Below are 21,089 nucleotides of genomic sequence, written 5' to 3' on the forward strand. Positions count from 1 at the left end.
GATCCAGTTAAATGTGATACAGTAGTATAAAATCTCCTCACAGATTTTTGTAAATAGGCTACTTCCTTTTTTAATTTTGAGTTTTAAGTGTTAGCTTAAGCAACTGAATTTGAAAATGTGCAGAATAACCTCATTCTGGTGTTCTCATCTTCTTTCCCCTTCTCTTTCACCGTGAAAGTCAGGACTGGTAAAACATTGCTTTTAGCTACTCATGAGAGCATTTTGTATATTGTTTTGATGTTAGTATGCTTATTTAAAGAAATGATAATTTACTCTGTGCTATTAGCCACCACAACTAGGGACTAGGTTTGAATATGTACTATGTTCTCTGAAGTAATTCTTTAACCTGAATTATTCTAATTTTTAAATCAGCAATACAAACTGCTAATAAACCTGAAGGGAGTACATTTTCATGTTTGGGAGAGGTAGGCAGCTTTATTCCAGCATTAACTCATCTGGAAATTCCAGGTTTCCTTTGACAGTGTCTCAGAGAATTTCTCAGCGATCTTTGCAAATTACTGCTTTGGAAGTATTTGCTCTGAACAGCTTTGTGCCAAACATACTTGGTAAAGGGGGATGTGTGACAAGCAATTATGTGCTGGGGGTAGAGGAAAGGCTTATAAGGGTTCAGGGAAAGGGAACCAAAAAGGATAGCTGACCTGAAAGGCGTTTAGTCAATCTTGACATGAGAAGCAGAAGGTGATTCTTCTTTTTTTTCTTTTTTTTTTTCTTCCAACAGAGGGCCGAGCTTCAATAAACTGAATATGTGCTGTATTCCTCCTAGGGACTACTAGAAAATTTGCTGCCTTCATTACAGATTCTGAGGTGGTTTTTTTCAGCCAGTTTCTGGGAGTGGGTATGTGGGAAGGAAGTCACGGCAAACTTAGATGTTTCCTGTTGGATAATTGTTGCATATTTCCCATTCCTCAAACCTTACAACCACTGGGAATAAATTTGATCTAAAACTTGAAGTCAATTAATATTGTGAATAAAGAAATATAAAAACAGTAGAGATGGTGAAGAAACTCTTCATTGATTTTGTTTAATATAATACTATTTTCTGAGTATCTTGAAATATACAAAGAAAGACAGTTTAATTAAAGCATTGCAAATTAGAGCTTTTCATATTAAATTAGTGGGAAGGGGATTAAATGTGTAGGCCAGAACATATATCTGAAATCTTCTTATAATCATAATTTTATGCTACTGTAATTTTACAGTACCCTGACACTTGATGATCTTGCACTTTTAATTTCAATATTAGATTCGTATGGGGCAAACATTTGCTACAACCTTTACTTGTTATTTCAGTTTTGTGCAATTTTACTAATATATAATATAATAACTCAGTCTGTGACTTCCATATGATCTCAAGAATGTAAAGATTTTTCTAGAGTCTGTTTTCTATGAAAATTTCTATGAAATTATTTGAAGGATCTTTCTGAACCATTTGTATCAAGGGTTGGCAGACATTTTTATGGTCTCTTATTAATATTAAAATACAAATATATTATCCTTTTTCTTTTCAATATTATGCTACTTGCAGTTTTATATAATCAGTGTTGAGTTTGTTCTTTTTCCATTTAAAAAAATGTTAATACATTTTTAAGGGTTTCTTCTGTAGCATCTGGATACAGGGTTTACCAGTGGCCAGAGATGGACCAAGTGGTTGTGTACCATTTGAGCTCTGATTTAACTCAGTGTTTTTGCAACAGGAGCTGCATTGTACTGCAAAACACATAATGATTTAATGAAATACGCATTAAAAATTGTTCCAAAACAAGTGGTTGGATGAGAAGCCGGAATCAAGACAAGAAGAACTTAGTACTGCGAATAACAGAGTGGGGTGTTGTCCCCTGTTGGGTTCAGTTTGTAGGTCTGTTACCAAATTGCAGTGACCTTGGACTTAACTCAGGTTTGCTCTTCCCTTCTTCTGGAATGATTGGTATACTTGACTGAAGTGCTTCACAGTGATGAAGTTGAATGTTTGTGAGGTTATCTGAGATGTTCAGATGGATAGTACTTTTCAAAAGTGCTTGTCACAGACTTAAGTTTCCTGCTACTGAAATTGATAACACTCCTGATGACTTCAGTGGGAGCAGAGTTAGGCAAGGAGAGTCTTTAAATATCCTGTCTATAAATCCAAAGGTTCCTTGCATTGCAAGTAAGTGTTTGTTTGCAGGAGAAGTGGAATTCACAGTACAAAATTTTCAAAATCATTTTCTGTAGCTGATGAGGTGAGTAGTGGGGTGATTTGAACTAGTGCGTGAATGAAATTACAGAGAGGAGGAAGGGGAAAGATTAGAGGTAGGAAGGATCTTTTGATGATGACATTGTGTGATTGTGTTCTGGTTTTGACTGTGTTCTTTCTTTGAAATACATTTCTCTTTCCCATATTTAATTATCACACTACAAAAATGTCCTATATTTAACCCTTTAGTAGTTAACTATCTGTCATGAAGCCTACTTTTGGTAGTTTGTGACTGACAGCCAAGCTGACAAGTCATTCAGATTAACAGAATAAATGTTTTAATCCTTTCCTGTAAGTGTATCTGTTCTGATTTACTCTAATAAAGTACTCTGATCTATAGGTATTTTCCTCCCATTGTTTGTTGTGTCATACTTCAGTTAAGTAGTAAGCTTTTGGAGGCACTTGTTGCTCCTGGTTTGCATATGGAGATTCCTGCAGTGTGTGCCATTATTTGAATTTCAAAAACCAATGATTGACTGCATTTGTTGGGTTTTCATGGTGCTTTTTTTAGGGTTTGTGTGGGGTTTTTTGTTGTTTGGCTTTCCTTTTTCCTTGTGTATTTCTAAGGGTCCATCTTCATATTGTAGAAGAATACTTGGATAATGAATGTATGAAATGAGAAGCAGAGTGATACAAGACAAGTAAAGGAAACATTTCCAAGTCAAGTTTGTAGGCAGAAATTGTAGGATTGGAAACATTTAAAATTACTGGAAAAATAGCATGGTGTATATGGACTTAAAACTAATAGCCAAGTTTCTTAACAGTCTTCTCAATTGATGACAACATGGTGTCTTTCTATCAAGAGTGTACAGTCATGTATATATATAAATAACCTTTAGCAACGCTGCACATAATAGCCTTTTCATAATGTCACTGCATTTGAGCTTTCCAGGGACAGGCTCAAAGGTCGTATCATTGGTTTATGGCTGTGGAATTATCCCTGTGCTAGGGTATGGTTATCAGACATTCCTCACATTCCAGGTGTCTAATATTATAGCGCTTACGTGCCAGTGCAGGACCAACTGCTGTGGCGAAGAAAAACGCGGGAGAAAACATTCACGGCATTACCGATTTCCACTTCTTTGTGCCCTCCTTTTCCCCTAACCTTTCAAAATGTCATCTTTGCATTGAACTGGGCAATGTTAAAGAGATAAATTAGTTACAAGTAGTGACTTGGTTGGGGGATTTTCCATTTTCCTACAAAAATATATAGCTAAAATGCTGAGTTGGAAAATAATGGTTCTCCTTTTCACTTACAGACTTGGTTTATTTCAGTACCTTCAATTATGAAATAATGTAGCAAAATGTATAGCTGTGTTCAGTGTGGGCTTTTTTTTTTTTTCACTGATAGTGATTGTTAAGTGAAAAAGCCAAAACAGTTTATCATAATCAAAAGGCAAAGGAAACAAAAAACCATGCCAGCAGGCAGTTTGACCTGGTCCTGCAACCAGTGGGTGTGGGTCCCTTCCTTCTCAAAAGCGTTCTTCCCCTTCTGAGTCTCAGCTATTCAGTTCATGTGCCTTTTCAGAAGCACCTGTGAAGGGACAGAATGAGCTGACATTGAGCTAATGCCAGCTCAATGGGAGGAGGCAGTTATGCTCTGCTTCCTTGCTCTTAAAACATGTTTTTATGGCAGTCATTAACACGCACGTAGCATCTTATGGTGAGCTGGAGGGCAGCACACTCCCTCTGCACTCATCTCCCCCTCTCTGCTACCTCCTGGACTGAAAGCTTAAGTTGTGTATTCTCTGCTTGCTTCTTTTTGAGTGTTTGTGTATGAGAAGGACATAAGCTGCCCATTCTGTGGAGAGGTTTTTTCTGTAGAGGAAATGGGCAAGATCTTTGAAGGACCTGAAGATTTCTATCCTTATCTTCTCTGTATTGCATAAAGCTTATAGAGTTTGGGGATATACCCAAATAATGTCCCACCATTCTATGTTGCTTAAGTTAGCAAACTTATGTATGTCTCTTAATATAATCCTCCATCTGCACGTTTGTACATTTTTCTTTACCAAGGAAACCTTGTAAAACCAAGAAATATATTTCTTTAGGTCCTGTTGTCTTTCATAAGTATTCAAGGGCTTAAAAGAATCACAGGATAGAGGTTGCAAGCTATTAAAAATGTATACCTGTATGTTTTTTTAGAAAACTAGAATCAGTGCCCACATATTTCAAGTTTACATTCTTTTATATGGATTTGACTGGTTTACCCATCTTTGTATTACCAGGAGCAAAATTATCTGAAATCTGGAAAACAAGCGAAGACTCATTAAATGTATCCAGGAGTTAATAAATCTTTGTCTCCTAGAAGTGTATAACTCCGCTGTGACTTTAGTCCCTGCAATTAGATTTTGAGAATCCACTTGTGGTGCAAAAAGGTGGAGGTGCAGTACTGTCGACTGCTACGTGCCCACGCTAGGTAGGAGTGTGGCTGGGAACATTTGACTGTAAGCCTTTACTGTGGTGTGCATGTGTGTGTAATACAAAACAAACACATTAATAGTGCGTGTGCTACTGGCTATAGGCCTACATTTAATGCTGTTAAGAAGCATAATTTAATAGTATTGTGAATTTTTCATAAGTAAAGAATGGGGTGAAGTTTAGTTTGAGCTATTAGTAATTCTGTATTGGCACAGAAAAGGTAATAGGCATGTTTGCTGTCTTGTAAGCATAGGCATTTGTTAACATTTGGTTCCACACATCTTGGGAACAAGGTAAATGTGCACGACCTTACCATATTTGTTTATTTTACACCTCTATTCTCATACAGGCACTGTGACCACGCTACTCCTTTTTTGATCTGTTCTGATGTGGTACTGATGTCCACTTCGTTACTCTTTCAAAATAATACCTGTAATAAAGTGGCAGTATATCTTAATAATACCGTTACTAAAAGAGAATGTACCTGAGCAATTCAAAGTTTGTATATAATGTCTTGTCCTGATATCCGAATGGGAGGCACTACTGTGTTAAGAACATGGTGTTTAGAAGAAGAAATCCTGTTGAGAGACTCATGAGTGCTTTTTGGAGAGAGAGGTTTTGTGCGGGATTTGCTAGTTTATAGAATTGAATAAACCAAGAATATGGCAAAAGGGTGTTTTGTGGGCAAATTCTGCCCCTTCCTACAGGTAAACAGCGCAGTTACCACTTTTTAAAGTTAGGAAAGTGATAGCAATATAATTAATACAAAGCAAATGCATTTTGTTACAGCTTCAGCCACTGTAATCTGTAGAAGAGAAAATTGTATTCCCTATGCAGTGTAATTTTCATACTGTTAATGACCTCAGCCATAGGGAGCAGCAATGCCTTTCTTTAACTCTGACCTGCAAGGTGGTGCGACAGTTGGGACTCTTTCACTATTCATTTTGGGTATTTGAAGAAAGTTTTGAAATGCATGTTGAAGTTGCTATAGGAGTTGTGCGTTGACCCTAGTTATAATTGAATTCCAAACTTCAAGTGTTGACTGTAGGTGAAGTGTCAAACAGCAAAGGAGGTATTCTTGAAAGTAATTTTGAAAGAGATTAAGATGAACCTGTTTGTATTTCTCAGGTATTTGTGTACCTCTACCAACCTGTATTTTCTTCCTTTCTAATTGAGGAAAAATCATCTCAGGTTTGGGTGGGGTGGGATTTTTTTAGTATCTGTGTCTCTTTCTCCCTCTTCCCCACCCCACCATTTTCTGAGATCTGCCTACTTTAACCTTCTCTCTTCCCCACACCCTCCACCACATGTATTATAAGTCACAGTAAATCATTGATGCAATTGATGCACATTGTTCTATGTAAGCAAATCACAGTAGCTGAATTCACACAGTAATTCAGAGTATGGATAAAATCAGGTCTTGGTAGTAGGGTAAGGAGATAGGTGATGCTGGTATCAACTGAGTTTAGAAGAGGATGAAGACTAAAGTGTGGAGTTTTCTGTTGACGGAGTGCTAATCATAATATGGTTTAACTTATAGTTCAATGTTGCAATCGATTTAATCCTCAATGGATTTTGGAGAAAAAAGGTGCTCAGAGAAGGAATGCAGCAGAATGCAGCATTTCTCTTGCATTGAACAGTGTGTTCAAAATAGTTTGTGTATATACATAAATACATATGCATACACATTTTTAAGAACATGCACATTCATACTCTCAGATTACAGAAATGGGAAATACCATGGGCTGTCTGTATCTGCACAGAATGATAGTAAGTTTTACTAATATATATAGTAAATTTCTTATTTTCTGTGGACCCTGACCTTAGAAATAAGTCTATCTTCTATGTATTTTTGGGATCTAGGGACCGCAAAACGTGGTCTACATCAAACAAGAAAGTTGTCCAAACGGAACAGTGTTTCTGCACTGACAACCCATCAGTCTGTAGTTACAGTTCCATTTTACAGTATCACCAGCCTCATTTTTTTTAGAGCATGGTGCTAACAATGCCATGGTTGCAGGTTCGATCCCCATATGGGCAATTCACTTAAGGGTTGGAATCGATGATCCTTGTGGGTCCCTTCCAACTCAGAATATTCTGTGATTCATTGTTAACCTTAGATGCATATACAGACTTATTCTTAAAGTTATGGCTGTAGGTGCAGTAACAACTGTTAACAATAACACATATATCATCATAGAAACTGCATTTTAAGAGCTTAGCTAACTCTGTATTTGGAAACTTTAAAGAAAAAAGTGGATTTGATATGATATTACAGCTTTTTGATTTATAAACTGTATTTGTCTCCTAGGTTTCCCAGGGCATCTCTGAAGTGATTGGCAGTAACATAATTATACATTGTTTGTATAATGGAATTACAGAATGCTTCCTGGTTTTCCTAAAAATAGCCACTTCTAACACACACCTGCTTCTTTTTTGCTAAGGCTAAAAAGAAAAGTGCCCCTGGATGAGCATACTTGAGCTTAATGATAAGCATTAAAAAACCCCAAGCCTTTTGTTAACTAATTGAACTTCATTGGATAGTAAATGTGGACTTTTAAGTTCTACTTTTTAGAGTATCAGCATTCTTTTAAGAACATGTAAATTGATGGCTACAAATGAAACGGTATTATGAACTACCTCAGAATATCAGCACCCTAGAGATGCAGCACTTAATCCTCTATTATGGTGCAATAAACCTCATTTTTCTTGGGTCACGGTTAATGAATGTAATGGTAGTCCGTCTGTCATAGGTTATTATGTCACAGATAATGATCTTCACACAGACAAGATTCCTTCAGTCCTTGTTCCTAGATATTATTTCCTTTCCAATTACATCTCGTAACTCTCTGCTTTCAACTTTTGTCTTGCAAATTTTCTCTTGCTTCATATCATGTTAATCTCACCCATTTGCCATAAGTATTTTGAAAGTAAAAACTATTTATATTGAGACAATTCTGAGGGCCTTAAGCAATCAGGTATCACCTTGTGCTGATTCTTGTTCAAATGTAGAAGTACACATCGGACTCAAAAATCTTGTGCCATTAAAAGACTCTGGAACGAAAAAGAGAGTTGTGGGAACGTTACACTCTTAAGTAATTGTGATCTTACTATGTGCAAACTTTCTCATGTTTTAAAAATCTACTTGGGAGCACTTCTGACATAGTTCAGATCTTAAGGATGTGATATGCAAGCATGATCCAGCAGAGCAGAATTCATAGAACAATTTATCCAGTACTACCTGTATTTTTGGACCTCTGTCTCCCTCTTCTTCTCATTTTGTTTAAAGTCTAGAGTCGGTCACTCAAGTACTTTTCCACAGTTTTTTAGAGTCACTTTAATGTATGAAGTGTCTGGGATGAGAGAATGGCTGCTATTCATTCCCACGGTATCTGATTTCAGGGAAGTGATAACACCTGGACAGAACATTTGCACGATCAGAGTCGACTGCAGTCTAACATACAGAATGTTAGTATAGTAAGAAGTGGAAGCTATTATAGTAAGAAGTCAGTATTTGATTAAAAATAAAACTGATGTGGAGCACAGAAGAAAAGCCAGGATAGTACTGGGCTTATATCCTTCCTGTAGAGGTGATCTAAAAATCATGTCTTGTGAGTGTTGTTAGCTGTGGTGTGTATCTTTGGTGAAAGCATTGAATGCTTATGCAGAGTTCTAAATTATTTTATTAGAGATCATCTGGCCATGTTTATGTGAGTTTGTTATGATTTCTATGTTGCTATATGATATTTAAAATATTTTTTCCACTTGAACTAACTACATGAGCTAAGTTTTGAGTTAATATTATAATATTAAAGCTAATGATGACATTGAACTTTTATTTTTATCCAGTTTAAGATGTTTCATGAAAATCTACAGTTGTAATCAAATTTGAGACAGGACTTTCTTCACAGCAAGATGTGCTCTTGTAGTTGGCATATCTTGTTCACGTGACTAACCAGATTCACCAAAGAACTGTTGCTTTTACATGATTGATGCTTCCTCTGAGCAGCAGTGGCCTGGGAACTCTCTGACTTGGGTGGATGCTCTGTTTTCAGTCTGCTGCATGCTGCCTGTCTGAAACTGTGATTGTGCTTACCCTGGCTTTGAAAGGCTTTTCCTACTTTCCTAAGAGCCATCTCTTTCTTTCTAGCTGTTACTATTTGCAACAAAACAGTAACCTTTGAAGTGATGCTGGTAATTACTAGTAGGCAGCATTTGGGCATATCATTTGTGTTTGATATGGCAGTGCCAGGCAGCTGTTAACCTGCTGAGCTGCGTAGCTTCTGCTGCCCTGAGGGAAGGAGGAGGGTCAGGAGCAGGGTGGCAGGTCAGAGCTGGGGTTTCTGGAGAGCTCCTTGGAGCAGCCTCACTCAGAGCTATGCCAGTGTCTGGATTTAAAAATGTATTTTTAATGTTAGTAGTGTTAGGGGTTAGAATAGATAGGCTTGGCTTACTACAGACTTGCTCTCTCCCTGGAAGTCACTGGGGAGTTGACAGCTTGCTTGTGCTGCTTATAATCCATATTTTTATGTCCAGATGTAATTCCACATTGGTAATCTCACCTGTATTTTGTAATAGTTTTCATTGTGTTGAGTGGTTTTGCACAGCAGTTTGTAAGTGGCAATAAATAGGCCAATTTGTCTCATACCTGCAAATTTGTTCAGAACCTCAAATTAAGCATTAGTAACCTTCATAGGATTATGTTGTAAACTCTGGAGAAATATCAGGAAGTGGATTCATGCTTGCAATTTAAAAACCATAAATTGGAAACAAAATCACTGTTCGAAATGTTTTGAATCCTAAGAGCTTGGTTCTTTGTGATTTCTTCAGCCTTATTTTGGAGGAATACTGTCTTACTGAAAGACTTGGTAGATCAGATACCTTGATGATGATGATAATAAAGGTAACAATGGGGCAATGATTTCTAAATCAAACTTGTGCTCAAATTTCTGTTTTTTTCCAGCTGCATAAAGAATTCAGTAGTTTTGTAAAGTACTGTCTGTCTGGTGGTTTCTACACAAAATCCAATTCAGTTTGTAGAAGGTAAAATATAATATTCTTTTCTCTTTCTTTTCTCACAAAAAGTGTCAATAAACCAGTTTATTTTGGTCAGAAAGTAATTAAAGGAAAAAATCCCAAAACACAGAAAAGCATGTGTGAATTAGACTGTTAGCTTTTTATTTATATAGAATTTTAGTGGTGAGATGAAAAAACTGTCTTAGGTGATAGAACCTAATCAGCAGTGAGCAAAGGAGTACTGCTTGTATCCCACGAACTGCTCTCGATAATCTTACTCTGAGGATTCTTTTATTTAAACTTTGGATATGTACTAATCTTATTGTCACTATGGTGACAATAAAACCTTAAATCTCTTGTTCTTCCTGTTAAATATATCAGTATACCATAGATGGCATTTATCTGTGGATTTATCAACAGGAAACTCAATACTAATTTCTTTTTTAAAAAAAGGAGAAAAAGATGATCATGTAAAGCTCTGCTCAGCCTCAGTTGGAAAAGAGCCCATGTATTATTTTTATCAATCTACTTAATGTAAGAAATAAGTGCTCCATTATTAAAATGAAAAACTTTAATAGTCTGTCTTCCTAAAAAAGCACCATGTGAACATCTAAGGCCCATTAAATGTTACTTATAAAATGTCTGCTCTGTGCACACTGCTGTTTGTTTTATTCAAGTGCATGGATTGATGTGTGCTGCTAGCTGCATCTTAGGTGGTTGCATTCACTTTTCTGACTTTCTTGTCTGTGGTCGTTAGAGAAAATGATCTTGAAATCTTGTCGACTCAAGGTTGAAGGGTCCAGTTCTCCTGGTGACAAATAGGAATGTAGATAATTTTTATTTTTTTTTTACAAGCTATTGGTTGTTGTTTGATTTTAAACTGTCAAATATGAAAGATATTGCATTGAATTTCTCACTTGAGTTCCTGGACTGAAAAATGTTTGCAGTAATATGTTCTTGGAGGTAATAAATTCTGAAGGATGGAATAGGGGAAAAACAGTCAAGAGCCAAAACTTTAAGAGGGAGAAAACAACTTGCTTTCCTTTCTCCCTGCAATCTTTCTTTAGTTTCTATCATAATAGGAATTAATACGAAAAACAAACATATGGAAGCTGTGCCATTGAGTTGTTTCTTTGTTTTAGGTTAACAAAGCCCTTGTCGTTTGCGGATTGTGTTGGGGATGAATTGCCGTGGGGATGGGAAGCCGCGTATGATCCTCAGATTGGTGTATACTATATTGATCACATAAACCGTAAGTATTTTTCAGTTTGCCATATTGATTATAAAAGCAGGTTCATCTTGGTTAGACTCGGAATTCTTGATTAGCATCAAAATGCTGGGGAAAATTTACCCTTTGCTGTAACACTTTTGGCTTTAAAAAAAAGGCTTACAAGAAAATCTACTGGTACAAAATGGCTACATCTGTTTCTACGTATCTTTTTAATTGCATGGTAATTATGTCTAAACCATACAAAAATAGCAAAATTGGAATACAATGCTATTTAGAGTTACTGAAATGAATATAATTCTGAAAGCATGTCTATTTTCTCTGTATGCATTACTCCATATTAATTGATACCTTTTTCTGTTTTCTCAGAAATAGTATTTAGCAGCACAATAACAGAGATTCTACTTGCGAGTAATACCTGAATCTAGGTACCTGCCCTAGCAGTGCTATATGCTTACTTTAAAGATAGTAAGGTGTCTACAGCCATTTCAGATGCTTTAAGTTAGCAGAGACAACTGCACGGTAGATGTGTCATGGACATTAAGAGACCAGTGGCCTTCTGGAACAAAAGCTGGAGACAAGGCTTGCTACACGTGGCATCTCAAACATATGGGCAAGGGAATTGGCCCTGTGGTGTCTAAGCTGCTTTTATAGTCAATAGCTCTATTGTCAGTACAGTCAGTGTAATGAAAAGTGTGCTGTAGCTGACTGGGTGTCTGCTTTGGAGATGAGGTGATTTAATTTCCTTTGGTTGGGTTGGACTATTACTCTGATAACTAGAATGTGATATTAGATATCAGCTGTGCTTACTGAGCACCTACAGATAGACAACTAGTCTTGAACTGAATCCCACCCAGTAACCTCATTTGTGCTCTTAAAGCCTTGCTTTATTGGAATAGCAATGAGAGTCCTTTGATCTTGCATATGGTATTAGATTTTCATGAACTTTTAAAAATAGGGACGTTCTTGATTGAATTCAAAAGGTGAAGAAAGTAAAGGATTTGCTTCTGAATCTAAATGCTAGTATCAGACCTAAACTCATCTCTAACTTCTGCTTTGGCCAAAACTATAAAACATAAAGCTGTAAAATTTTGAGAGGCAATTCTCATTTCTGGGTGTTTTGAAAGTGTTTTCAGATCACTGCTCTGATAATTGTGCTCTTTATATTTCATGTGTGCTCAAAATATTTATTCAGTTCTAAAAAATCTCTTGTACCTTTGTTGTTTGGGTTTTTTTAAGAAAGAGTTTAAATACTTTCTTCACTCTTAATGTAATTTCTATGCATTGAAGGTGAATTCCTGATTATTATGAGCTACTCATGGGTTGAAATTCTGCTTCACACACATGTAAGATGTTGAGACCTGGACAACATTGTCTCAGAATTCTCTTGAAGATTGTAAATGTACTGCAAACACTAATGCTTTCATTTAATAGAGGAGAGTTGTGTATATCCATCTGTATACACGTCTTCTGTGGCTGGGACAAATGTCATCAGTTTGGTTTTGCTATGTCATGTTAATGCACAAGATGGATATCGAAGTGGTGTGCTTTGGATGTTGGTATACTTACAGTAGTTTCCATCCCTTGTTCAGTAGTGATTTGGTTCTTCTTACATTAACGTATATATTTCTTTGTAGCAATTTCAATTAAACTTCTTATCTTGTACAGTGGTATATTTTAGTTTTGTACACTGTATTTTGCACAGTGTTTTGGTGAGAGTATGTCTGAGTTGTTGGGAGGTAAAAACTGCCTAAGAATCTTACAAGTAGGTCATTTGTCTGATGTGCCAAATGTGGAGATTATACCTTCTACTTCATCTGACTAGGGGTGCATGTGTTGTTTTGATGTCATTGAAATCTCTAGTATGGAGGTCACTTGGAATTAGGGGGGCAAAGCCTTTCTAGAAAACAGTTTTTGTGCCTACTTCTCTTCTGGAGAGGGTTGAATTGTCTGTGAGCAGTCTGGAATTGTAGAACGATTCCTCAGATTCTTTTGGTGTCAATATGTTTAAGTATAATTTAATTTTATTATCATCTCACATTTTCTATACTTTTATATATTTTAATTTTTTTCCCCCAAATGCAGTTTGGGGATTTTTTTTTAGCTCGTAATGATTGCCTTAGAGCTTTTGCATGATCCTTTTGGATGATATAACCCACTTTGAGAAACATTGACTGAGGTCACTACTTTATGAATATATTACCCCAATTAGGAGTTTTAATGTGATGCTTTCAGCTTCAAGGGAGACCAGATTACAGGCCATCTGGCAAAGCAGAACATGCATATGATGTGGATAGCTAATGCTGTAAGAACTTAAATGCTTACCCTGTGGTTCAGTAGTGCCCTTTGTTAGAGGATGACTGAAGGGATACTATTTGGTGGCCAGGGCCCGAGGAGTTCCTTTTGTGCAGGATCCTTATTACATTTTAGAACTTATGCTGTTTGCTCTTATAATTGTATATATGTTCTCCTCTGTGTTCATCTACTTCAGCTAATTTGCTGACATTTACTAATTTTACTAAACAACATGGTTAGGAACTCAAAGCAATGCTAACACATAACTATTACTCCACTTTATTTTGTATATCTGCAGGCAAAGTGATCACTTTCAATTTTTTTCCAATTCTTCTGCAGGGTTTTCAACATCAAACATTAAGTGTCTGAGATGCAAACATCTGTGCTCTTAGAGCTTGGATTTGCAAAACCTTTAAGTTGGTATAATCTTTGAAAGAATTGGTCCTGCTCTATTGCTACCTCTGGCCTTTTGTTCTGTCCCTGCAATGTTTTTGCTTATACTGGCATGAACATTTGCATGGCCAGACAGTGAATCAGATCAGGGAGCCAATTCGAGTTGAAACTAATCTGGTATGGGAAAATAAAAGTTGCTGTTTGTTCTCCTTTCCACACCTCTATTTATGCAAGCAAGAAGGGGAAGGTGACCCGGGGATATGAAAGAACAGTCAAGTGGAAGAAATGGAGGACAGCTACTTTTCGTAGTAGCATTGGTTACATGTTCTTTGAAATTACATCCTTGAACTTTCATTTATTTGTTCCATGCTCTGTGCAGACTTTTCAGGAAGCAGTTTTGACTCTGAAGCTGTGATTTCCAGGTGCACTTCTCTGGTGATGGTGGCAGCTGAAGTAGCAGTCATTGCTTGCTCTGGTTCCTGTCCCCACATTGTGTCAGTGTGAGGATATGTAGTAAACATGGACAATGGGGATGCGCTCTGCTTCCTGAGGTGCGAGTTGTTGTCCACCTCTTCTTCCTTCCCCCAGCTGCTCAGGTTTTGTGATCTGGATCATTACATGGTGTGTGTTTAGATGAAGAGCTGTGGAGGTAATAGGAGCAAGAAAGGGAAACTTCTACTTTTGGCTTGACATGAATAGTCTAAGATAATCCTGGACTGGATTCTGCTTTGCCTTCAGCACTCTATGTGTTCCTAAATAACTTACCCTCTTTACTTTCAGTTCCTATCTTCAGTCTCAGGAATAACAAGGCAAGTGGTTGTTTTCTGCATTACATTGATCTAGTTAACCTATAAAACAGGTACTCTCCTGTTAGTAATGTTTAGTGGCAAAAGTAGCAGAAAGAAACTGAGTGATGGTATTTGAAAGATGATGATAGGAAGGAATAGCTCTTCTCAGCCTAGTACAGTTTCAGACCATCACACTGCTTTCTTTTTGCCATTCTGTACTTTGTATTCAATATGATGTTTTTTCTCCCTGCCTTCCTCCACAGCACTTTTTTTCAAAACAGAGTTGGACAACTACCTTCTCTGTTTCTGCGGCTCCTCCCTACTTAGTTTTAATTGTCCCCTTTGGAAGCATGAATGTACCTTTCCAGAAACAGCTTTCCATCACTGTTCATCCACAGAGAAAAATAAAATTGAGTCAGAGATGCTAAAAAAAAAAGGTGAAGGGGTTTGTATCTGCTTAGCTCAAGAATAGAATTCATCAAAGGTTCCTCTTTGCTCACTTGGTGTCCTTCTTAAAATTTCAGAGCCTAACTGTTTACCTACACTGTTTGATACTTACAGCACAATATTTTAACTACAGGTATTCTATTTCTTGTTGTAATCTTAAAGGTTTTCATGCTAGTTTATGCCTGTGCAAGTGGTCTATCTAACACAGGGACTTTTGTGGATAGACTGACTTTTCTCTGCTCCAGCCTGGGACTCTAATACATCCGCATCTATGAAAGTATGCCAGACTGTATTTTCAGAAAAGGAAGAAATCTGAAAATCCCACCATGAGTCTGCAATTACCAGTAGCTTGAGGGAGTCATGTATCATGATCGTAATTGTGCACTGTTTGTTCCCACAACCTACCACCATCTTCTGAGCAGAAGGTGACATGCAAACAATTATGAAGACTCTTTACTGTCAGCAAACACACATGGTGGAAACTCAAGTGCAGTATATCTTATCTTGAATCTTATTTGTAGGTAAGTGTCTTCTCTGTGTCCTGGCTATAAGAAGGGATTAGAGTAATCTGGTGCATGCTGGCTACAGAAGGGGGGCTCAAGCAATGAAGGCTCTGAATTAAAGATGATTTTACCTGCTGGCATTTATGTAAAGATCATACTTGCATCTTTTTCTAATGTCTTAGTTCTGCTAACCTTAGCAGTAGAATATTACCTACTTTCTTGATAATGTAGAAAAAGATGCTCAGAGTTTCTACAGCATTTTACTCTGAAATATATAAGCATACGTTACCTGATATCTCGAGGAATCTGATCGTAAAAGTCTTTGAATAAATCTTTCTTGCAAATCTGCTCATACTTACAGAGTATAGCTGGAAAAAGTTCTCATTTTCTCTCTTTACTCAAATTCAGACACAGAATTATTTTATGGAGAAGTGAAGAAGGTATCTGGAAGAGAGGATTCCTGTTTTTGGGATGAAAGTTTGATGCAGGAAACAAACTGTAGAGACGTCCATTTTGAACATACTCTAATAACCTAATTTTCATCCATGTCTCTCTTTACTTTTGTAAGTATTTTTAAAAGCAGAGGGGGAAAAGGAATAAGAAAAAAAAGCATTCAGAAAGCATTGTAAACAATAAAGTACATTCCTTTAGGCAGTCTAGTAACACTTGGTTATTCTCCCTGAAACTACTGCTAGTGCATTTGCTCCTTTGCTAAACATTAAGACTTGCATCTCAATTGCCTGCAATATTTGTTATGCCATTTGAAGTACAATGTAGTAATATTTGCACTTTTTTTCCCTAAATGTAGTTTTGGTTTGCATGCAAAAGTACTGGAGATTTGAAAGCCAGTTTGTTTGTCAAATAATGTGGGATATACTTGTAGAATAAACATATCCATAGTGATTATGTAATGTTGTTGATAAAACTGCTTTCACCACTCACCACTAAGCTAAGTCATATTATCCTGTGATAGTTAGTATCAGACACCGTTTTTCCTCTGATATGATATGTGGAAGGATTGGTTTTGGGTTTTTTGTGCCATCTGCAGACATTTTTGTGCAAGATACCATTGAAATCCTGATTCTCCTTTGCTGCACCTGGCCCTAGTTTGGCTGGCCTGCAGCCCTTTTCCAGGGGCTTGCTCTCAGCATGCAGTAAGCTGATTTCCAGGTTTCTCCTCCTTCTCAAACCACCTCTGTGGAGTAGAATGTACAGCAGAGGTATTGGGTGCTGTTGAAAAACCAGTATGGATTTAACTTGTGTACTTTCTTCAACCACTGGGTTCAGGAGAGGCTCCAGTGAGAAGGGATCCTGAATGTAGTCAGTTGTTGGGTTTACGCTTTTGAGGCCTGTCTTATTCTCTTGAAGGTGGAGTTCTGTTTGGTTGGAAGGAGTAGTCCTGCAATTATTATGCAAGATAACCAGAGATGTTATCTTGCATAATAATCAGGTGTCATGGAGTTATCTTTTCATCAGTTACTCTTTCAGGCAGAGAAATTGCTATCCTGATGCAGGGTATCTAGCTCAGCTGTGACATGCAGTAGTTCTGCATCAGTTAGAACTACCCTCTTTTCAGGACTTAGCCAGTGCAGTTTTGCTGCCTCTGGTTTCCAGGTTTGGAAATTTTCCTGTAAGTGAAATTTTCTAGTATATGAGGAAGAAGGTGCATGGTACTGATGAGTAGATCCATATTTAAGAATCCAGTGGATCTGTAAGTAGGCTTACTGCTGCCAAAAAAAAAGATTATTGTCCTAGCTGTGTAGTTCTTCCTTTATACTGGCTCATTGGACCTTTGGTAGCATATCACAACTCACTTAACCTGCCAGAACATGATGCATCTGCTTTTATGTTATCTTCTGGAGCCAGTTAGTGTTTGGGTGGGTTTAGTACATAAAACAGGTTTTGCACTGGATTGAGTTAGCACCAGAGACTGTGTAAAAGAGAACTTGTGAATGTGTAATGTTGGGGAGTGTGGGTTTGAGGTGATATGGTGGAAACCATCACTGCCAAAAAGGAGAGCTATTGCACAGCTCCAGATGTGGTGTGCAACTCCCCTCTGCTCTCCTTTCTAGAGATCTTAGGTCTCTGGTCTTCGTTTCTTGCCAGGTCAGTTAGTTTCCCTTGGAATAGCCTCTCTTTGGAGATGATGATTCTGCAACATTTACAAACTGGAATAATATGGGCATGTGTTTAAATGAATGAGAGTTCTCTCTTCAGAGTGAAAAGTATGTAATGTTTTTTGTCTCCTCTTGCTGTATATTTGTCCTCCTCAAGTAGCAATTTAGCATATATGGCTTTTGTTTTTCCACATTGGATTGCTTGAGACTACTTGTTCTCTAACTGTGTTGCCTAAATGCAGTGTGTCTAACTGAACATTATTTACGTATGGGTTGTTCTAGACCCAGCCAGTGCTATTATTTTTTTTTTTTTTGGCAAGGGGAGATGTTGGAAACTATTGCTTCCACATATTGTTAATCCTGTAGTAAAATGTTCAGTTCTCTCATGTCTCACAGTAGGGTGCCAAGGAGCCATTCCCTTTCCTGTGGGATTTTCTAGTGGGATTTTAATTTCGTATTTTATGGAAATAAGATCTACTGCTGATAAGATAATAGTTTCCTTCTGTTCAAGTAGACTGTAAAATTTTGGCAGAGCTGCTTGATAGTAGACAGGAACATAACGTATGAAAATATCTCATTTAAAAACATTGACATGCCTTACTATCGCCTGTATTCCATGTATAATATATATCCTGTGTATAATTACACAGAGCATGCATAACATTGCTGCCCTTGAAGCACATTCCAGCCAAAAGAATAAACAAAACTTTCAAGGCAGAAAGTCAGTCCTGGCATTTTGATTTTGAATTATTGTTTGGGCCAGCTTTTTTGCTGAGTTTAAGTGCATGAAACCTATCTGGCAGTGACCCAAGAAGAGTGCATTTCATGAATAGCAGTATGATTAAAGCCAGCACAGCTTCCTCTTCTGTGTTACAGGGCTATGATCATTTCACTGCACAATAACGTTCTTGGGTGGAGCGTTGCCATCCTGCCGTTTGTGCAGTTCCGCTGGGCGAGACCACAGAATTTCCCCCCTAATCTGGGTAGTCATTCAGTTCTTTAAAAATAGGAGGAAATAAATTGCTTGTTTATTATTTTTTCATAAATTTATTAACTATGCACTTGCAGTAATTTGTTTCAAGTTAAATTAATTGGTTTTAAACTAAGATCTCTTAATAGAATTGAGTAATTTTGCTTTGCAAATGGCTTTGCCAAACAGTTACATAAACCAGTGCAAATTAGGAATGTGTAACCTGAATATTGCACTCACCAGCACCTTCTCATTCTGTTACTATGGATCATTATTTTTGCATTGTGGTTGGACAGAGGAAGTTGTTTTATACAATTTTTTTTCTAATTGAAGTGGTTGTCTTCATAGGGCCTGATGTACAACTCTTAGTTGTTTAAAGATCCATTTGAGGTAGATTCCTTTAGTTCATACCTGTGTTTCTGTAGAAAGTTTTGGAGAGGCCCTGCCAAAGGGGATGGTTTGTCATTCTCCACTGCTAATGATTGAAGTCCAGTTTACATTTTCTAGAACAGATGCAACTCTACAGCTCTATCTACTGTTCATTACCAGTGCTTACTCCTCACCTGATGTGCAGAAATAACATCTTCCCATCCATGTAGCTAGCAATCTGCTGTGTGATTCGTATGTGCCGCAGACAAGGTTATAAGGCATCCTGTTGCAGTCACCAGTGGAAACATTTATCTGCCTTATAAAAGGAATGAGATCTCCCTAGTTTATTTTACATCAGCTGTTGAATAATAAGGGTAGGAAAAAGTTTGGATGTTCTTTGTGATTTAAATCTCACTTTGGTTTAAGCATGAAGGGCTTCACAACTCATTTCTGAATGTTCAGCAAGCCGCTCCCTCAATGACTTGCATGTTAACTATCCCAATAATATTTTTGCGCGTACAAGTTTGACCTTAACAGCAGGTGCTTGAAACATTCTTGTCCAAGGAAAAAAATCCTTATCTTTCTGAGGCTTTACTCTGAGAAGTATAAATATTTGGTTTTGAAAGAACCCTGCTTTTAAAAAGAAATTGTTGGCTCCTGGAAGGTCCATGTGCTCAAATGAACATACTTTTCAAAATGCAGCGCTACAGTACCAGAAATATTGTCCATAGTTCTGTCTTGGGCGTTTTTTTTGCTCTGAGGGGTAAACCTACTGATTAAAATGGAGATGATTGAGAAGTGTGTATATATATATATACACATATATATATATTTATATTTATATATATATATACACACACATGCATACATGAACAACTTGCCAAACAAGTGATATGCTTTTTTGGGTACAGTGAAAAATATTCAGAGTCTTCTCTGTTCGGTAAAAGCTGAGTAACAATTCTGGGATAGTCATTACACACTGCTTTGCTTTTTCCATAATGATGTATTTTCACAACTGAGTGTTTGTTCCAGAATAAAATATGTAGATAGAATCGGCTGAGAGTAATTTGACCCATCAATGTACCTACAGAGGCAAATACCCAAACCTTGGTATGCTGAAGTTACAGTGCGCAATTTTTAAAATGCAGGGTCACCTTTAACTCATTTATGACTATCAGTATAAAAGTTCTATATATGTCAGTATAAAAGCTCATAGTATTGTTTTGTGCTTGCAGTTTGAGGAGACAAAAAGAAAGTGTTGGATTGTATTTGTCAGCAATACAAAATAATCTGTTGTTGATCAGCTTTGTCCTTCTCTTGCAGTTGCAAGGACAGGGCATCTGTAGGCCACATTTTAGAACTCTGCAGGCTACATTTGGTCTTTGGGCTGCATGTTGAGCAATCCTCACTTAAAACCTACAAAGCAATTACCTACAACATGCTCGAAGATGAGACCTTCCAATCTTGTAAGATTATTTGGTGGCTGCTGGTTGCACTCTTAAAACACAATCACATCATTACATTCTTCTAAAAAACCACCATAACTGCATTTATCGTATTTGATCATTGACCCATGAGAATCCTGCTTCATGCTCTTCATCCTGCTTCACAAAAAAGGACAACTCTGGAAACCAGCACTTCTTATCTTGTGTAAATAACTGTGAATGTGGAGTGTGTTAAAGCACAACAACAATAAGTGGGCACAGATAGGAACATGTGTTGCCCATTTAGGAGAGAAAAGGTATTGATTTGCTTCTTTGTGTGCCCAAATATCTTTGTGTAAAAGAGCAGGTGGCTATAAACATGGATCTGTGTGTATGTGTGTCTGTAGCTATAGTTAGTTTTTTTTGGAGAGAGTGTTCCTGTTAGGGTTATTTGAAAACCAACTGTGTATAAAGCTTCTCTTCTTTAATCTTTTATGCACCACACTTGGATTTACGTGGTTTATACTCTCTGTGCATGCACTGTGCACATCTAAGAAATGGCTTTCCCAGGTAGATAAGTCACATTTATAAATGATAGACGGAGGGTGTTTGTGTATTTTAAAAGCATCAGTAGTTCCATAGATATTGTCAGTTTAGAATTCTACAGGGTTAGTTTTACAAAATGCTGCTTTTCTTTGCATGTCTTTTTGTTTATGTGATATTATCAAGAGAAAAGGCTTTTTAAAAACTGGTAGTTAGTATTGGAAATTGTTATTAACCAGAACCTGCCCTTATCAGCTTTCACTGTTACAAAACCTGTTCTCATATATGGAGTTGAAAGTGTGCCTTCTCCCAAGAGTGCACTTC

At 37.2% G+C, this 21,089-nt stretch overlaps 1 protein-coding gene across 2 annotated transcripts in view; it reads left to right on the forward strand.

Moving 5' to 3' along the window:
• The window catches only part of WWC2 (WW and C2 domain containing 2), a 101,401-nt gene that overhangs the window by 25,213 nt on the left and 55,099 nt on the right, over positions 1–21,089 (forward strand). For both annotated transcript variants that reach the window (XM_064652602.1, XM_064652603.1), the window contains one exon: positions 10,831–10,940. In XM_064652602.1, the coding sequence (XP_064508672.1) occupies positions 10,831–10,940 (110 nt within the window). Of the gene's footprint in view, positions 1–10,830; positions 10,941–21,089 lie in introns of those variants that run through there.

The sequence above is a fragment of the Pseudopipra pipra genome, chromosome 4 (genome assembly GCF_036250125.1).
Source record: "Pseudopipra pipra isolate bDixPip1 chromosome 4, bDixPip1.hap1, whole genome shotgun sequence".
In the NCBI taxonomy this organism is placed as follows: Eukaryota; Metazoa; Chordata; class Aves; order Passeriformes; family Pipridae; genus Pseudopipra; species Pseudopipra pipra.